This window comes from Zonotrichia albicollis, chromosome 40, assembly GCF_047830755.1.
Source record: "Zonotrichia albicollis isolate bZonAlb1 chromosome 40, bZonAlb1.hap1, whole genome shotgun sequence".
Taxonomy (NCBI): Eukaryota; Metazoa; Chordata; class Aves; order Passeriformes; family Passerellidae; genus Zonotrichia; species Zonotrichia albicollis.
Window position 1 is genome coordinate 148085 of NC_133858.1, and position 12064 is coordinate 160148.

Sequence of the window (12064 nt, forward strand, 5' to 3'; positions counted from 1 at the left end):
AATGGGGGAAATGGGAACTGGGGTTAGTGGTTTGGACTGGGAGGGACTGGGTTATACTGGGAGGGACTGGGAGGGGGGAAATGGGGAAAAAAGGGGGAAAAATGGCGAAAAATGGTGGAAAATTGGTGAAAAAATAGGGAAAATCGGGTGGGAAATGGGGTGTAAAGGGTTAAAAATGGGGTGTAAAGGGTTAAAAATGGGATTTGGGGTTGCTGGTTTGTACTGGGTTGTACTGGGTTGTACTGGGAGGGACTGGGAGGGGGAAAATGGGGAAAAATGGGGAAAATTGGTGAAAAAATGGGGAAAAAAGGGGGAAAAATGAGCAAAAAATGGGGAAAAAAGGGTTAAAAATGGGGGAAATGGGAACTGGGGTTACTGGTTTGTACTGGGAGGGACTGGGAGGGGGAAAATGGAGAAAAAACGGGGAAAAACGGTGAAAAAATGGCGAAAATTGGTGAAAAAATGGGGAAAATCGGGTGAAAAATGAGCGAAAAATGGGGAAGAAAGGGTTAAAAATGGGGGGAAAATGGGGGAAAAATGTGGAAAATATGAAAAAAAAAGACTGAAAAAATGGGAAAAAAAGGGGGAAAAAATGAGGAAAAAATGTCCAAAAAATGGGGGAAAATTGGGGAAAAGGCTGAAAAAATGACACAAAAATGGTGAAAAAATGACCAAAAAATGGGGAAAAAATGAGGAAAAAATGTCCAAAAAATGGCATTTAAAGGGTTAAAAAAGGGGGGAAATATGGGGAAAAAATGATGAAAAAATGGAACAAAAAAGACCTAAGAAATGAGGGGGAAATGGTGAAAAAAATGGGAAAAAATGACCAAAAAATTGGGGAAAAATGGGGGAAAAATGTCCAAAAAATGGCATTTAAAGGGTTAAAAATGGGGGAAATGGGAACTGGGGTTACTGGTTTGTACTGGGAGGGAACTGGGTTATACTGGGAGGGACTGGGAGGGGGGAATGGGGAAAAATGGGGAAAAAATGGTGAAAATCGGTGAAAAAATGGCGAAAAAAGGGGGAAAAATGAGCAAAAAATGAGGGAAGAAAGGGTTAAAAATGGGGTTAAAATGGGGGAAAAATGTGGAAAACATGGAAAAAAAAAGACCGAAAAATGGGGAAAAAATGACGAAAAAATGGGGAAAAAACGGGGGGGAAAATGACCAAAAACTGGGGGAAAAATGGGAAAAAAACGGTGAAAGAAATGACCAAAAATGGGGGTTAAAATGGGGGAAAAATGTGGAAAACATGGAAAAAAAAAGACCGAAAAATGGGGAAAAAATGACGAAAAAATGGGGAAAAAACGGGGGGGAAAATGACCAAAAACTGGGGGAAAAATGGGAAAAAAACGGTGAAAGAAATGACCAAAAATGGGGAGAAAATGTCCAAAAAATGGCATTGAAAGGGTTAAAAATGGGGGGAAATATGGGGAAAAAATGCTGAAAAAATGGAACAAAAAAGACCAAAAAAATGGGGGAAAATGGTGAAAAAAAATGACCAAAAATGGAGAAAAATGGGTGAAAAAATGACCAAAAAATGGGGACAAAACGGGGGGAAAATGACCAAAAAATGGGGGAAAAATGGGAAAATAAACGGTGAAAGAAGTGGCCAAAAATAGGGGAAAAAATGTCCAAAAAATGGCATTGAAAGGGTTAAAAATGGGGGGAAAATGGGGGAAAAAATGGAAAAAAAACCTGAAAAAATGGGGGAAAAATGTCCAAAAAATGGGCGGAATATGGGGAAAAAAACGGTGAAAGAAATGACCAAAAATGGGGAAAAAATGGGACAAAATGACCCAAAAATGGGGAAAAAAGAGTGAAAAAATTACTGGAAGATGAGAGAAAGACTGTGAAAAAAAATGACAAAAAATGGTGAAAAATGGGGAAAAAATGGTGAAAAAATGACCAAAAATGGGGGGAAAATGAGAAAAAATGGGGAAAAAATGGAAAAAAAAAAGGGGGAAAAATGACCAGAAAATGGGGTAAAAATGGAAAAAAACACTGTAAGAAGTGACCAAAAATAGGGGAGAAAATGACCAAAAAATGGCATTGAAAGGGTTAAAAATGGGGGGAAATATGGGGAAAAAATGACCAAAAAATGGGGGGAATATGGGAAAAAAATGGTGAAAGAAATGATCAAAAATGGGGAAAAAATGAGGAAAAAATGTCCAAAAAATGGGGGAAAATTGGGGAAAAAATGACCAAAAAATGGCATTGAAAGGGTTAAAATGGGGGGGAAAATGGGGGGAAAAAAAGGGAAAAATTGTGTAAAAAATGGGATTTTTTTGGGATTTTTTTCGGGGTTTTTTCTGTGTATCTTTCCCATACAGGTCCGTACTGGTTCATACTGGTTTATACTGGTTTGTACTGGGATGAACTGGGGGTGGATTTGGTGCTTTAAAATGGCAAAAAAAGGGAAAAAATGTGTAAAAAATGGGATTTTTTTGGGATTTTTTTGGGACTTTTTTGGGGTTTTTTTGGGATATTTTTGTCCATACTGGTTTGTACTGGTTTATACTGGGATTGGGAATACTGGGAGTGGATTTGGGGCTTTAAAATGGCAAAAAAAGGGAAAAAATGGGGAAAAAATGTGTAAAAAATGGGATTTTTTTTGGATTTTTTCGGGGTTTTTTCTGTATATCTTCCCTGTACTGGTTTGTACTGGTTCGTACTGGTTTATACTGGTTCATACTGGGATTGGGATGAACTGGGGGTGGATTTGGGGCTTTAAAACGCTAAAAAAATGGCAAAAAATGGGCAAAAAATGGGATTTGTTTGGGGTTTTTTCTTGGGTATTTTGGTCCATACTGGTCCATACTGGTTTGTACTGGTTTATACTGGGAGTGGGATAAACTGGGGGTGTATTTGGGGCGCTAAAACGCTGTAAAAAGGGAAAAAATGGGCAAAAAAAGGGGAAAAATGGTTAAAAAATGCGTAAAAAACGGGATTTTTTTGGGATTTTTTCGGGGTTTTTCCTGCATATCGTATCTATACTGGTCCATACTGGTTTATACTGGTTTGTACTGGTTTATACTGGGATTGGGATGAACTGGGGGTGGATTTGGGGCTTTAAAATGGTGAAAAAATGGCAAAAAACGGCTAAAAAATGCGTAAAAAATGTGATTTTTTGGGATTTTTTCGGGGTTTTTTCTGTGTGTCTTCCCCATACTGGTTTGTACTGGTTCATACTGGTTTATACTGGGATTGGGATTAACTGGGGGTGGATTTGGGGCTTTGAAATGCTGAAAAAATGGCAAAAAATGTGTAAAAAATGTGATTTTTTTGGCATTTTTCGGGGTTTTTTCTGTATATCGTATCTATACTGGTTCATACTGGTTTGTACTGGTTTATACTGGGATTGGTATGAACTGGGGGTGGATTTGGGGCTCTAAAATGGTGAAAAACGGGAAAAAACGGCTAAAAAATGTGTAAAAAATGGGATTTTTTCGGGATTTTTTCGGGGTTTTTTCTGTATATCGTGTCCATACTGGTCCATAATGGTTTATACTGGGATTGGGATGAACTGGGGTTTTAAAATGGCGAAAAATGGGCAAAAAACGGCTAAAAAATGCGTAAAAAATGGGATTTTTTTGGGATTTTTTCGGGGTTTTTTGTGTGTATTTTCCCCATACTGGTCCATACTGGTTTGTACTGGTTTGTACTGGGATTGGGATGAACTGGGGCTTTAAAATGGCAAAAAATGGCTAAAAAATGTGTAAAAAATGCGTAAAAAAATGGGATTTTTTCGGGATTTTTTCGGGGTTTTTTCTGTATATCGTGTCCATACTGGTTCATACTGGTTTATACTGGTTCATACTGGTTTCTCCACAGCTGGACGTGCAGCTGATCGTGCAGGGCAGCCCCCGGCACGGCGGGCGCCCCCTGGCCGCGTACCTGCAGTACCTGGAGCACCTGGGCCAGCACCGGCCCCCGCCCTCGGCCTATGAACTGTATGCGAGAGGGTACGAGGATTATCTGCAGAGCCCCCTGCAGGTAATGCACCAGTTCAGACCAGTAACCCTCCCAGTAACACCCCAGTGCATCCCAGTAACCCCCCAGTGCATCCCAGTACAGCCCAGTAACCAAAAACCCCCAGTAACACAAACCCCTCGGCCTATGAACTGTACGCGAGGGGATACGAGGATTATCTGCAGAGCCCATTGCAGGTAATGCACCAGTTCAAACCAGTATAGACCAGTAACCATCCCAGTGCATCCCAGTAACCCCCCAGTGCATCCCAGTTCATCCCCATTACCCCCCAGTAAGCCCTGACCCCAAACCAGTAACCAAACCCCTCGGCCTACGAGCTGTATGCGAGGGGGTATGAGGATTATCTGCAGAGCCCATTGCAGGTGAGACCAGTTCAGACCAGTAACACACTGGGAGCATCCCAGTAATCCTCCCAATGCACCCCAGTACAGCCCAGTAACCAAAAACCCCCAGTAACCAAACCCCTCGGCCTACGAGCTGTATGTGAGGGGATATGAGGACTATCTGCAGAGCCCATTGCAGGTAATGCACCAGTTCAAACCAGTATAGACCAGTAACCATCCCAGTAACACCCCAGTGCATCCCAGTTAGCTCCCAGTAAGCCCTGACCCCAAACCAATAACTCCCAGTAACCAAAAACCCCAAACCAGTAACTCCCAGTAAGGAAAAACCCCAAACCAGTAACTTCCAGTAACCCCAAACTCACTCCCAGTCCATCCCAGTTTATCCTAATCCATCCCAGTTTGATTCCAGTACAGCCCAGTCCATCCCAGTTCAAACCAGTAACTCTCCAGTAAGCCCTGACCCCAAACCAGTAACTCCCAGTAAGGAAAAACCCCAAACCAGTAACACCAAACTCACTCCCAGTCCGTCCCAGTCCATCCCAGTTCATCCCAGTAACCCCAAAACCCATCCCAGTTCAAACCAGTTCAAACTAGTAACCCCCCAGTACAGCCCTGACCCCAAACCAGTAACCAAACCCCTCGGCCTACGAGCTGTATGCGAGGGGGTACGAGGACTATCTGCAGAGCCCATTGCAGGTAATGCACCAGTATAGACCAGTTCAGACCAGTATAGACCGGTATAGGAACCTCCCAGTATAGCCCCGTAACCAAAAACCCCAAACCAGTAACTCCCAGTAAGGAAAAACCCCAAACCAGTGACACAAACCCCAAACCAGTCACTCCCAGTGACCCCAAACTCACTCTCAGTCCATCCCAGTTCATCCCAGTGACCCCAAACTCACTCCCAGTTCAAACCAGTAACCCCCCAGTACAGCCCTGACCCCAAACCAGTAACTCCCAGTAAGGAGAAACCCCAAACCAGTAACACAAACCCCAAACCAGTCACTCCCAGTAACCCCAAACCCCATCCCAGTGACCCCAAACTCACTCCCAGTAACTCCCAGTAAGTCCCGACGCCAAACCAGTAACTCCCAGTAAGCCCTGACCCCAAACCAGTAACACAAACCCCAGACCAGTGACTCCCAGTAACCCCAAACTCACTCCCAGCCCATCCCAGTTCATCCCAGTTTGATCCCAGTCCATCCCAGTTCATCCCAGTAACTCCCAGTAAGGAAAAACCCCAAACCAGTAACTCCCAGTAACCCCAAAACCCATCCCAGTTCATCCCAGTAACCACAAAACCCCAAACCAGTAACTCCCAGTTCATCCCAGTCCATCCCAGTTCAAACCAGTAACCCCCCAGTACAGCCCTGACCCCAAACCAGTAACTCCCAGTAAGGAAAAACCCCAAACCAGTAACTCCCAGTCCATCCCAGTCCATCCCAGTTCATCCTAATCCAGCCCAGTTTGATCCCAGTTCATCCCAGTCCATCCCAGTCCATCCCAGTCCATCCCAGTTCATTCCAGTTCATCCCAGTTTGATCCCAGTTAGCTCCCAGTACAGCCCTGTAACCAAAAACCCCAAACCAGTAACTCCCAGTAACCCCAAACCCATCCCAGTAACCCCAAACTCACTCCCAGTTCATTCCAGTTCATCCCAGTTCATCCCAGTTCATCCCAGTTCATCCCAGTAAGCCCTGACCCCAAACCAGTAACTCCCAGTAACCCCAAACCCATCCCAGTAACCCCAAACTCACTCCCAGTTCATTCCAGTTCATCCCAGTTCATCCCAGTTCATCCCAGTTCATCCCAGTAAGCCCTGACCCCAAACCAGTAACTCCCAGTAACCCCAAACCCATCCCAGTAACCCCAAACTCACTCCCAGTTCATTCCAGTTCATCCCAGTTCATCCCAGTTCATCCCAGTTCATCCCAGTAAGCCCTGACCCCAAACCAGTAACTCCCAGTAACCCCAAACCCATCCCAGTGACCCCAAACTCACTCCCAGTCCATCCCAGTCCATCCCAGTTCAAACCAGTAACCCCAAAACCCCAAACCAGTAACTCCCAGTAACCCCAAACTCACTCCCAGTTCATCCCAGTTCATCCCAGTCCATCCCAGTACAGCCCAGTTCCAACCAGTAACCTCCCAGTAAGCCCTGACCCCAAACCAGTAACTCCCAGTAAGGAAAAACCCCAAACCAGTCACTCCCAGTAACCCCAAACCCCATCCCAGTGACCCGAAGCTCGCTCCCAGTCCATCCCAGTTTGATCCCAGTAACTCCCAGTTCATCCCAGTAACCCCAAAACCCATCCCAGTCCATCCCAGTTCATCCCAGTCCATCCCAGTAAGCCCTGACCCCAAACCAGTAACTCCCAGTAACCCCAAAACCCCAAACCAGTAACTCCCAGTTCATCCCAGTCCATCCCAGTCCATCCCAGTCCATCCCAGTTCATCCCAGTTTGATCCCAGTTCATCCCAGTTCATCCCCATTACCCCCCAGTAAGCCCTGACCCCAAACCAGTAACTCCCAGTAAGGAAAAACCCCAAACCAGTAACACAAACCCCAAACCAGTAACACCAAACTCACCCCCAGTGTGTCCCAGTCCATCCCAGTTTGATCCCGGTCCATCCCAGTAACCTCCCAGTGCAGCCCAGTAAGCAAAAACCCCAAACCAGTTCATCCCAGTCCATCCCAGTTCATCCCAGTTCATCATTTTGAGGGAATTTGTTCAATTTTGGAGGAATTTTTGGGAAATTCTGGGGGAAATTTTGGGGAAATTTTGGGTGAATTTCCGGGTGAATTTTTGGGAAATTTTTGGGTGAATTTTTGGGGAATTTTGGGTGAAATTTTGGGAATTTCTGGGTGAATTTTTGGGAATTTCCATTCTGGATTTTAGGGTGAATTCTGGGAATTTTTGGGTGAATTTTTGGTGAATTTTGGGTGAATTTTTGGGAATTTTTGGGAATTTTGGGTGAATTTTTGAGAATTTTTTGGGAATTTTTGGGGTGAAATTTTGGGGAATTTTGGGTGAATTTCTGGGTGAAATTTTGGGAATTTCTGGGTGAATTTTTGGGAATTTCTGGGTGAATTTTTGTGAATTTCCATTGCGGATTTTGGGGGGAATTTTTGGGGAATTTTGGGTGAATTTTTGGGAATTTTCGGTGAATTTTGGGATGAATTTTCGGGAATTTCTGGGTGAATTTTTGGGAATTTTGGGATTTTTTTTGGAATTTTTTGGGAGTTTTTGTGGAATTTTAGGTGAAATTTTGGGTGAATTTTTGGGAATTTCTGGGTGAATTTTTGGGAATTTTTGGGTGAATTTTGGGATGAATTTTTGGGAATTTTTGGGGAATTTTTTGGAAATTTTTGGGGAATTTCTGGGTGAATTTTGGGTGAAATTTTGGGAATTTCTGGGTGAATTTTTGGGAATTTCTGTTGCGGATTTTGGGGCGAATTCCGGGGATTTTGGGGAAATTTTGGGGAATTTTGGGTGAAATTTTGGGTGAAATTTTGGTAATTTCTGGGTGAATTTTTGGGGGAATTTTTGGGATTTTTTGGGTGAAATTTTGGGAATTTCTGGGTGAATTTTTGGAGAATTCCGAGTGAATTTTTGGGAATTTTTGGGTGAATTTTGGGGTGAATTTTTGGGAATTTTTGGGGAATTTTTGGGGAATTTTTGGGTGAAATTTTGGCGGGAATTTTTGGCTGAATTTTGGGGCGAATTCCGTGGATTTTGGGGTGAAATTTTGGGGGAATTTTTGGGAATTTCCGCTGTGGATTTTGGGGCGAATTCCGGGAATTTTGGGGGGAATTTTTGGGAATTTTTGGGGAATTTTGGGTGAAATTTTGGGTGAATTTTTGGGAATTTTTTGGGATTTTTTTTGGAATTTTGGGTGAATTTTTGGGAATTTTTGGGTGAATTTTTGGAGAAATTTTTGGGAATTTTGGGGTGAAATTTTGGGGAATTTCTGGATGAATTTTTGTGAATTTCCATTGCGGATTTTGGGGGGAATTTTTGAGGAATTTTGGGTGAATTTTTGGGAATTTCCATTGCAAATTTTGGGGCGAATTCCGGGAATTTTGGGGAATTTTTGGGTGAATTTTTGGGTGAATTCCGAGTGAGTTTTTGGGAAATTTTTTTGGAATTTTGGGTGAATTTTTGGGAATTTTTGGGTGAATTTTTTGGAATTTTTGGGTGAAATTTTGGGAATTTCTGGGTGAATTTTGGGTGAATTTTTGGGGAATTTTGGGTGAATTTTTTGGGAATTTTTGTGGAATTTTTGGGAATTTTGGGGTGAATTTTTGGGAATTTCTGGCTGAATTTTGGGGTGATTTTTTGGGAATTTCCGGGGGAATTTTGGGGCGAATTCCGGGGATTTTGGGTCCCGGCAGCCCCTGATGGACAACCTGGAGTCGCAGACCTACGAGGTTTTCGAGAAGGATCCAATCAAATACTGCCAGTACCAGCAGGTACCGCCCCCTCATTTGCATCTCATCTGCATATCCTTTCTTCTTATTCCCCCCTCCCCCCACCCTCTTTCCCTCTCATTTGCATATTCATGCGGCTAATTTGCATGGGCACCGCCCCTCTCATTCATCTCTTTTAAACCAATTCTGCCCTAATTTGCATGAATTAACTGTGCAAATTTATGCAAATCAACCCATGCGGAATTAACCAGCGGCGCTTTCTGTTAATTTGCATAATTTGATGGATGATTTGCATAATTACGGCTCTGCTTTGCATCAACAGATTTAATTGCAATCCATATTCATGACCCTATTTGCATAATCATTGCTATATTTGCATACTGAAATTTTATTTGCTGTGGCTTGCTCTTAATTTGCATCAAAGCCCGTGATTTGCATAATAATGATTTTTAAATTAACTTTATTCGCATAGCCACGCCCCTTTGGGAGGCCATTTATGTTTGCCTTATTAGCATAGAATCACACCTAATTTGCATAACACAGCTCTGATTTGCATAACAAAGCCCCTCATTTGCATATGCTCATTTTTTTTGGATTGGCTGATTGTGGCTTTGGTGGGCGTGGCCGCTGCTCTCATTTGCATGGCCACGCCCACAACCTCAGTTTGGGTTGCTGGGGGAAGCCTGGGGAATGTTGTGTCCCTAATTTGCATAAATTTGCATAAATTTGCATAAATTTCAGGCCATCTTCAAGTGCCTGCAGGACCGAGTGCCCGAGGCCGAGCGGGAGACCAACGTGCAGTGAGTGCCCAAAATTCACAAAATTCACCCCAAAATCCACCAAATTCACCCCAAAATTCAGAAAATTCACCCCAAAATTCACCTTAAAATTCACAAAATTCACCCCAAAATTCACCCCAAAATTCAGCCCAAAATCCACCAAATTCACCTCAAAATTCACCCCAAAATTCAGCCCAGTATTCACAAAATTCACCGCAAAATTCACCCCAAAATTCATCTCAAAATTCACCCCAAAATTCACAAAATTCACCCCAAAATTTATCTCAAAATTCGCACTAAAATTCACAAAATTTACCCTAAATTTACCCCAAATTCACCCCAAAATTCATCTCAAAATTCACCCCAAAATTCAGAAAATTCACCCTAAAATTCATCACAAAATTCACAAAATTCACCCCAAAATTCACCCCAAATCCACCCCAAAATTCACCTCAAAATTTACAGAATTCACCCCAAAATTTACAGAATTCACCCCAAAATTTACCCCAAAATTCACCCCAAAATTCACCTCAAAACTCACCTCAAAATTCACAAAATTCACCCTAAAATTCACCATAAAATTTATCTCAAAATCACAAAATTCACCCCAAATTCACCTCAAAATTCACCCCAAAATCTTCATAAAGCACCCCAAAATTCTCCTCAAAATTCACCCCAAAATTCACCCCAAAGTTCACAAAATTCACCCCAAAATTCACCCCAAATTCACCCTAAAATTTACCCCAAAATCCACAAAATTCACCCCAAAATCTCCGAAAATTCACCCCAAAATTCACCCCAAAACTCACAAAATTCACCCCAAAATTCACCCGAAATCCACCCCAAAATTCCTGAAATTCACCCCAAAATTCACTCCAAAATTCACCCCAAAATTCACCTCCAAATTCATCCCAAAATTCACCCCAAAATTTACCCTAAAATTCACCCCAAAATCCCTGAAAATTCTCCCCAAAATTCACCCCAAAACTCACAAAATTCACCCTCAAATTCACAAAAATCACCCCAAAATTCACCCCAAAATTCACCTCAAAATCTTCATAAATCACCCCAAAATTCACAAAATTCACCCCATTTCCACTGCGATTTTTGCCAGTTTTTTTGCCATTTTTTTCCCAATTTTTTCCCATTTTCTCCCCAATTTTTCCCACCATTGTTTTTCCCGTTTTTCCCGATTTTCCCGTTTTCCCCCCGTTTCTGCAGGGTGCTGATGGTTGCTGATTTTTCCCATTTTTTTCCCATTTTTTTGCTGATTTTTTTGCCGATTTTTCCCAATTTTTCCCATTTTTTTGCTATTTTTTCCCATTATTTTTGCTATTTTTTCCCAATTTTTGCCAATTTTTTGCCATTTTTTCCTAATTTTTTTCCCATTTTTTTCCCATTTTTTTGCCATTTTTTTCCCATTTTTCTTTGCTATTTTTCCCTAATTTTTGCCATTTTTTTTGCCATTTTTTCCCATTTTTTTCCCATTTTTTTGCCATTTTTCTTTGCTATTTTTTCCCAATTTTTGCCATTTTTTTGCCATTTTTTTCCCTTTTTTTTTCTGATTTTTTCCCAATTTTTGCCGTTTTTTTTCTTTTTTTTGCCATTTTTTTTTTCTTATTTTTTCCCAATTTTTGCCATTTTTTTTCCCTTTTTTTTGCTGATTTTTCCCAATTTTTGCCATTTTTTCCCCCAATTTTTGCCATTTTTTTGCCTTTTTTTTGCCTTTTTTTTCTGATTTTTTTCCCAATTTTTGCCTTATTTTTGCCATTTTTTTGCGCTTTTTTTTCCCATTTTTTCCCCATTTTTCCCCAATTTTTCCCCAATTTTTCCCCATTTTTTCCCCATTTTTTCCCCATTTTTTTTCCCCATTTCCCATTGTTTTTTTTCCCCGTTTTTCCCAATTTCCCCGTTTTTTCCCCCATTTCCCAGGGTGCTGATGGTTCTGGGCGCCGGGCGGGGCCCGCTGGTGTCGGCGGCGCTGAGGGCGGCCAGGATGGCCGGGACCAAGGTCCGGATCTACGCCGTGGAGAAAAACCCCAACGCCGTCGTCACGTGAGTATTGATCACTGATCAATAACCAATAATCGATAATCAATAACCAATAATCGGTAATTTATCGGTATCTGAGGGCGGCCAGGATGGCCGGGACCAAGGTCAGGATCTACGCCGTGGAGAAAAACCCCAATGCGGTGGTGACGTGAGTATTGATCACCGATCAATAACCAATAATCAATAATCAATAATTGATTGGTATGAGATAAGTGATCAATAACGGACTGGGAATGATCAATACCCTGAGTGAGGATCCATGCCGTGGAGAAAAACCCCAAACGCCGTCGTCACGTGAGTATTGATCACCGATAACCGATCGATAATCAATAACCGATAGTCAATAATTGATTAATACAAACTGATCAATATCCATGGGATTAATCTGTACTGGTCAATACCCTGAGTGAGGATCTACGCCGTGGAGAAAAACCCAAACGCCGTCGTCACGTGAGTATTGATCACT

General features: G+C 42.2%; 1 protein-coding gene across 8 annotated transcripts in view; it reads left to right on the forward strand.

Moving 5' to 3' along the window:
* The window catches only part of PRMT5 (protein arginine methyltransferase 5), a 48492-nt gene that overhangs the window by 19983 nt on the left and 16445 nt on the right, over window positions 1–12064 (forward strand). For 3 of the 8 annotated variants that reach the window (XR_012577784.1, XM_074531855.1, XM_074531860.1), the window contains exons 8-11: window positions 3834–3995; window positions 8732–8809; window positions 9509–9567; window positions 11479–11601. Coding sequence is in view for 7 of the 8 variants with exons in the window: in XM_074531855.1 (XP_074387956.1) it covers window positions 3834–3995; window positions 8732–8809; window positions 9509–9567; window positions 11479–11601 (422 nt within the window). In the remaining variant the exon portion in view is untranslated. Of the gene's footprint in view, window positions 1–3833; window positions 3996–4309; window positions 4355–4987; window positions 5033–8731; window positions 8810–9508; window positions 9568–11478; window positions 11602–11702; window positions 11747–12064 lie in introns of all 8 variants that reach the window. The other 5 variants (XM_074531859.1, XM_074531857.1, XM_074531858.1 and 2 more) reach the window with 5 other exon arrangements.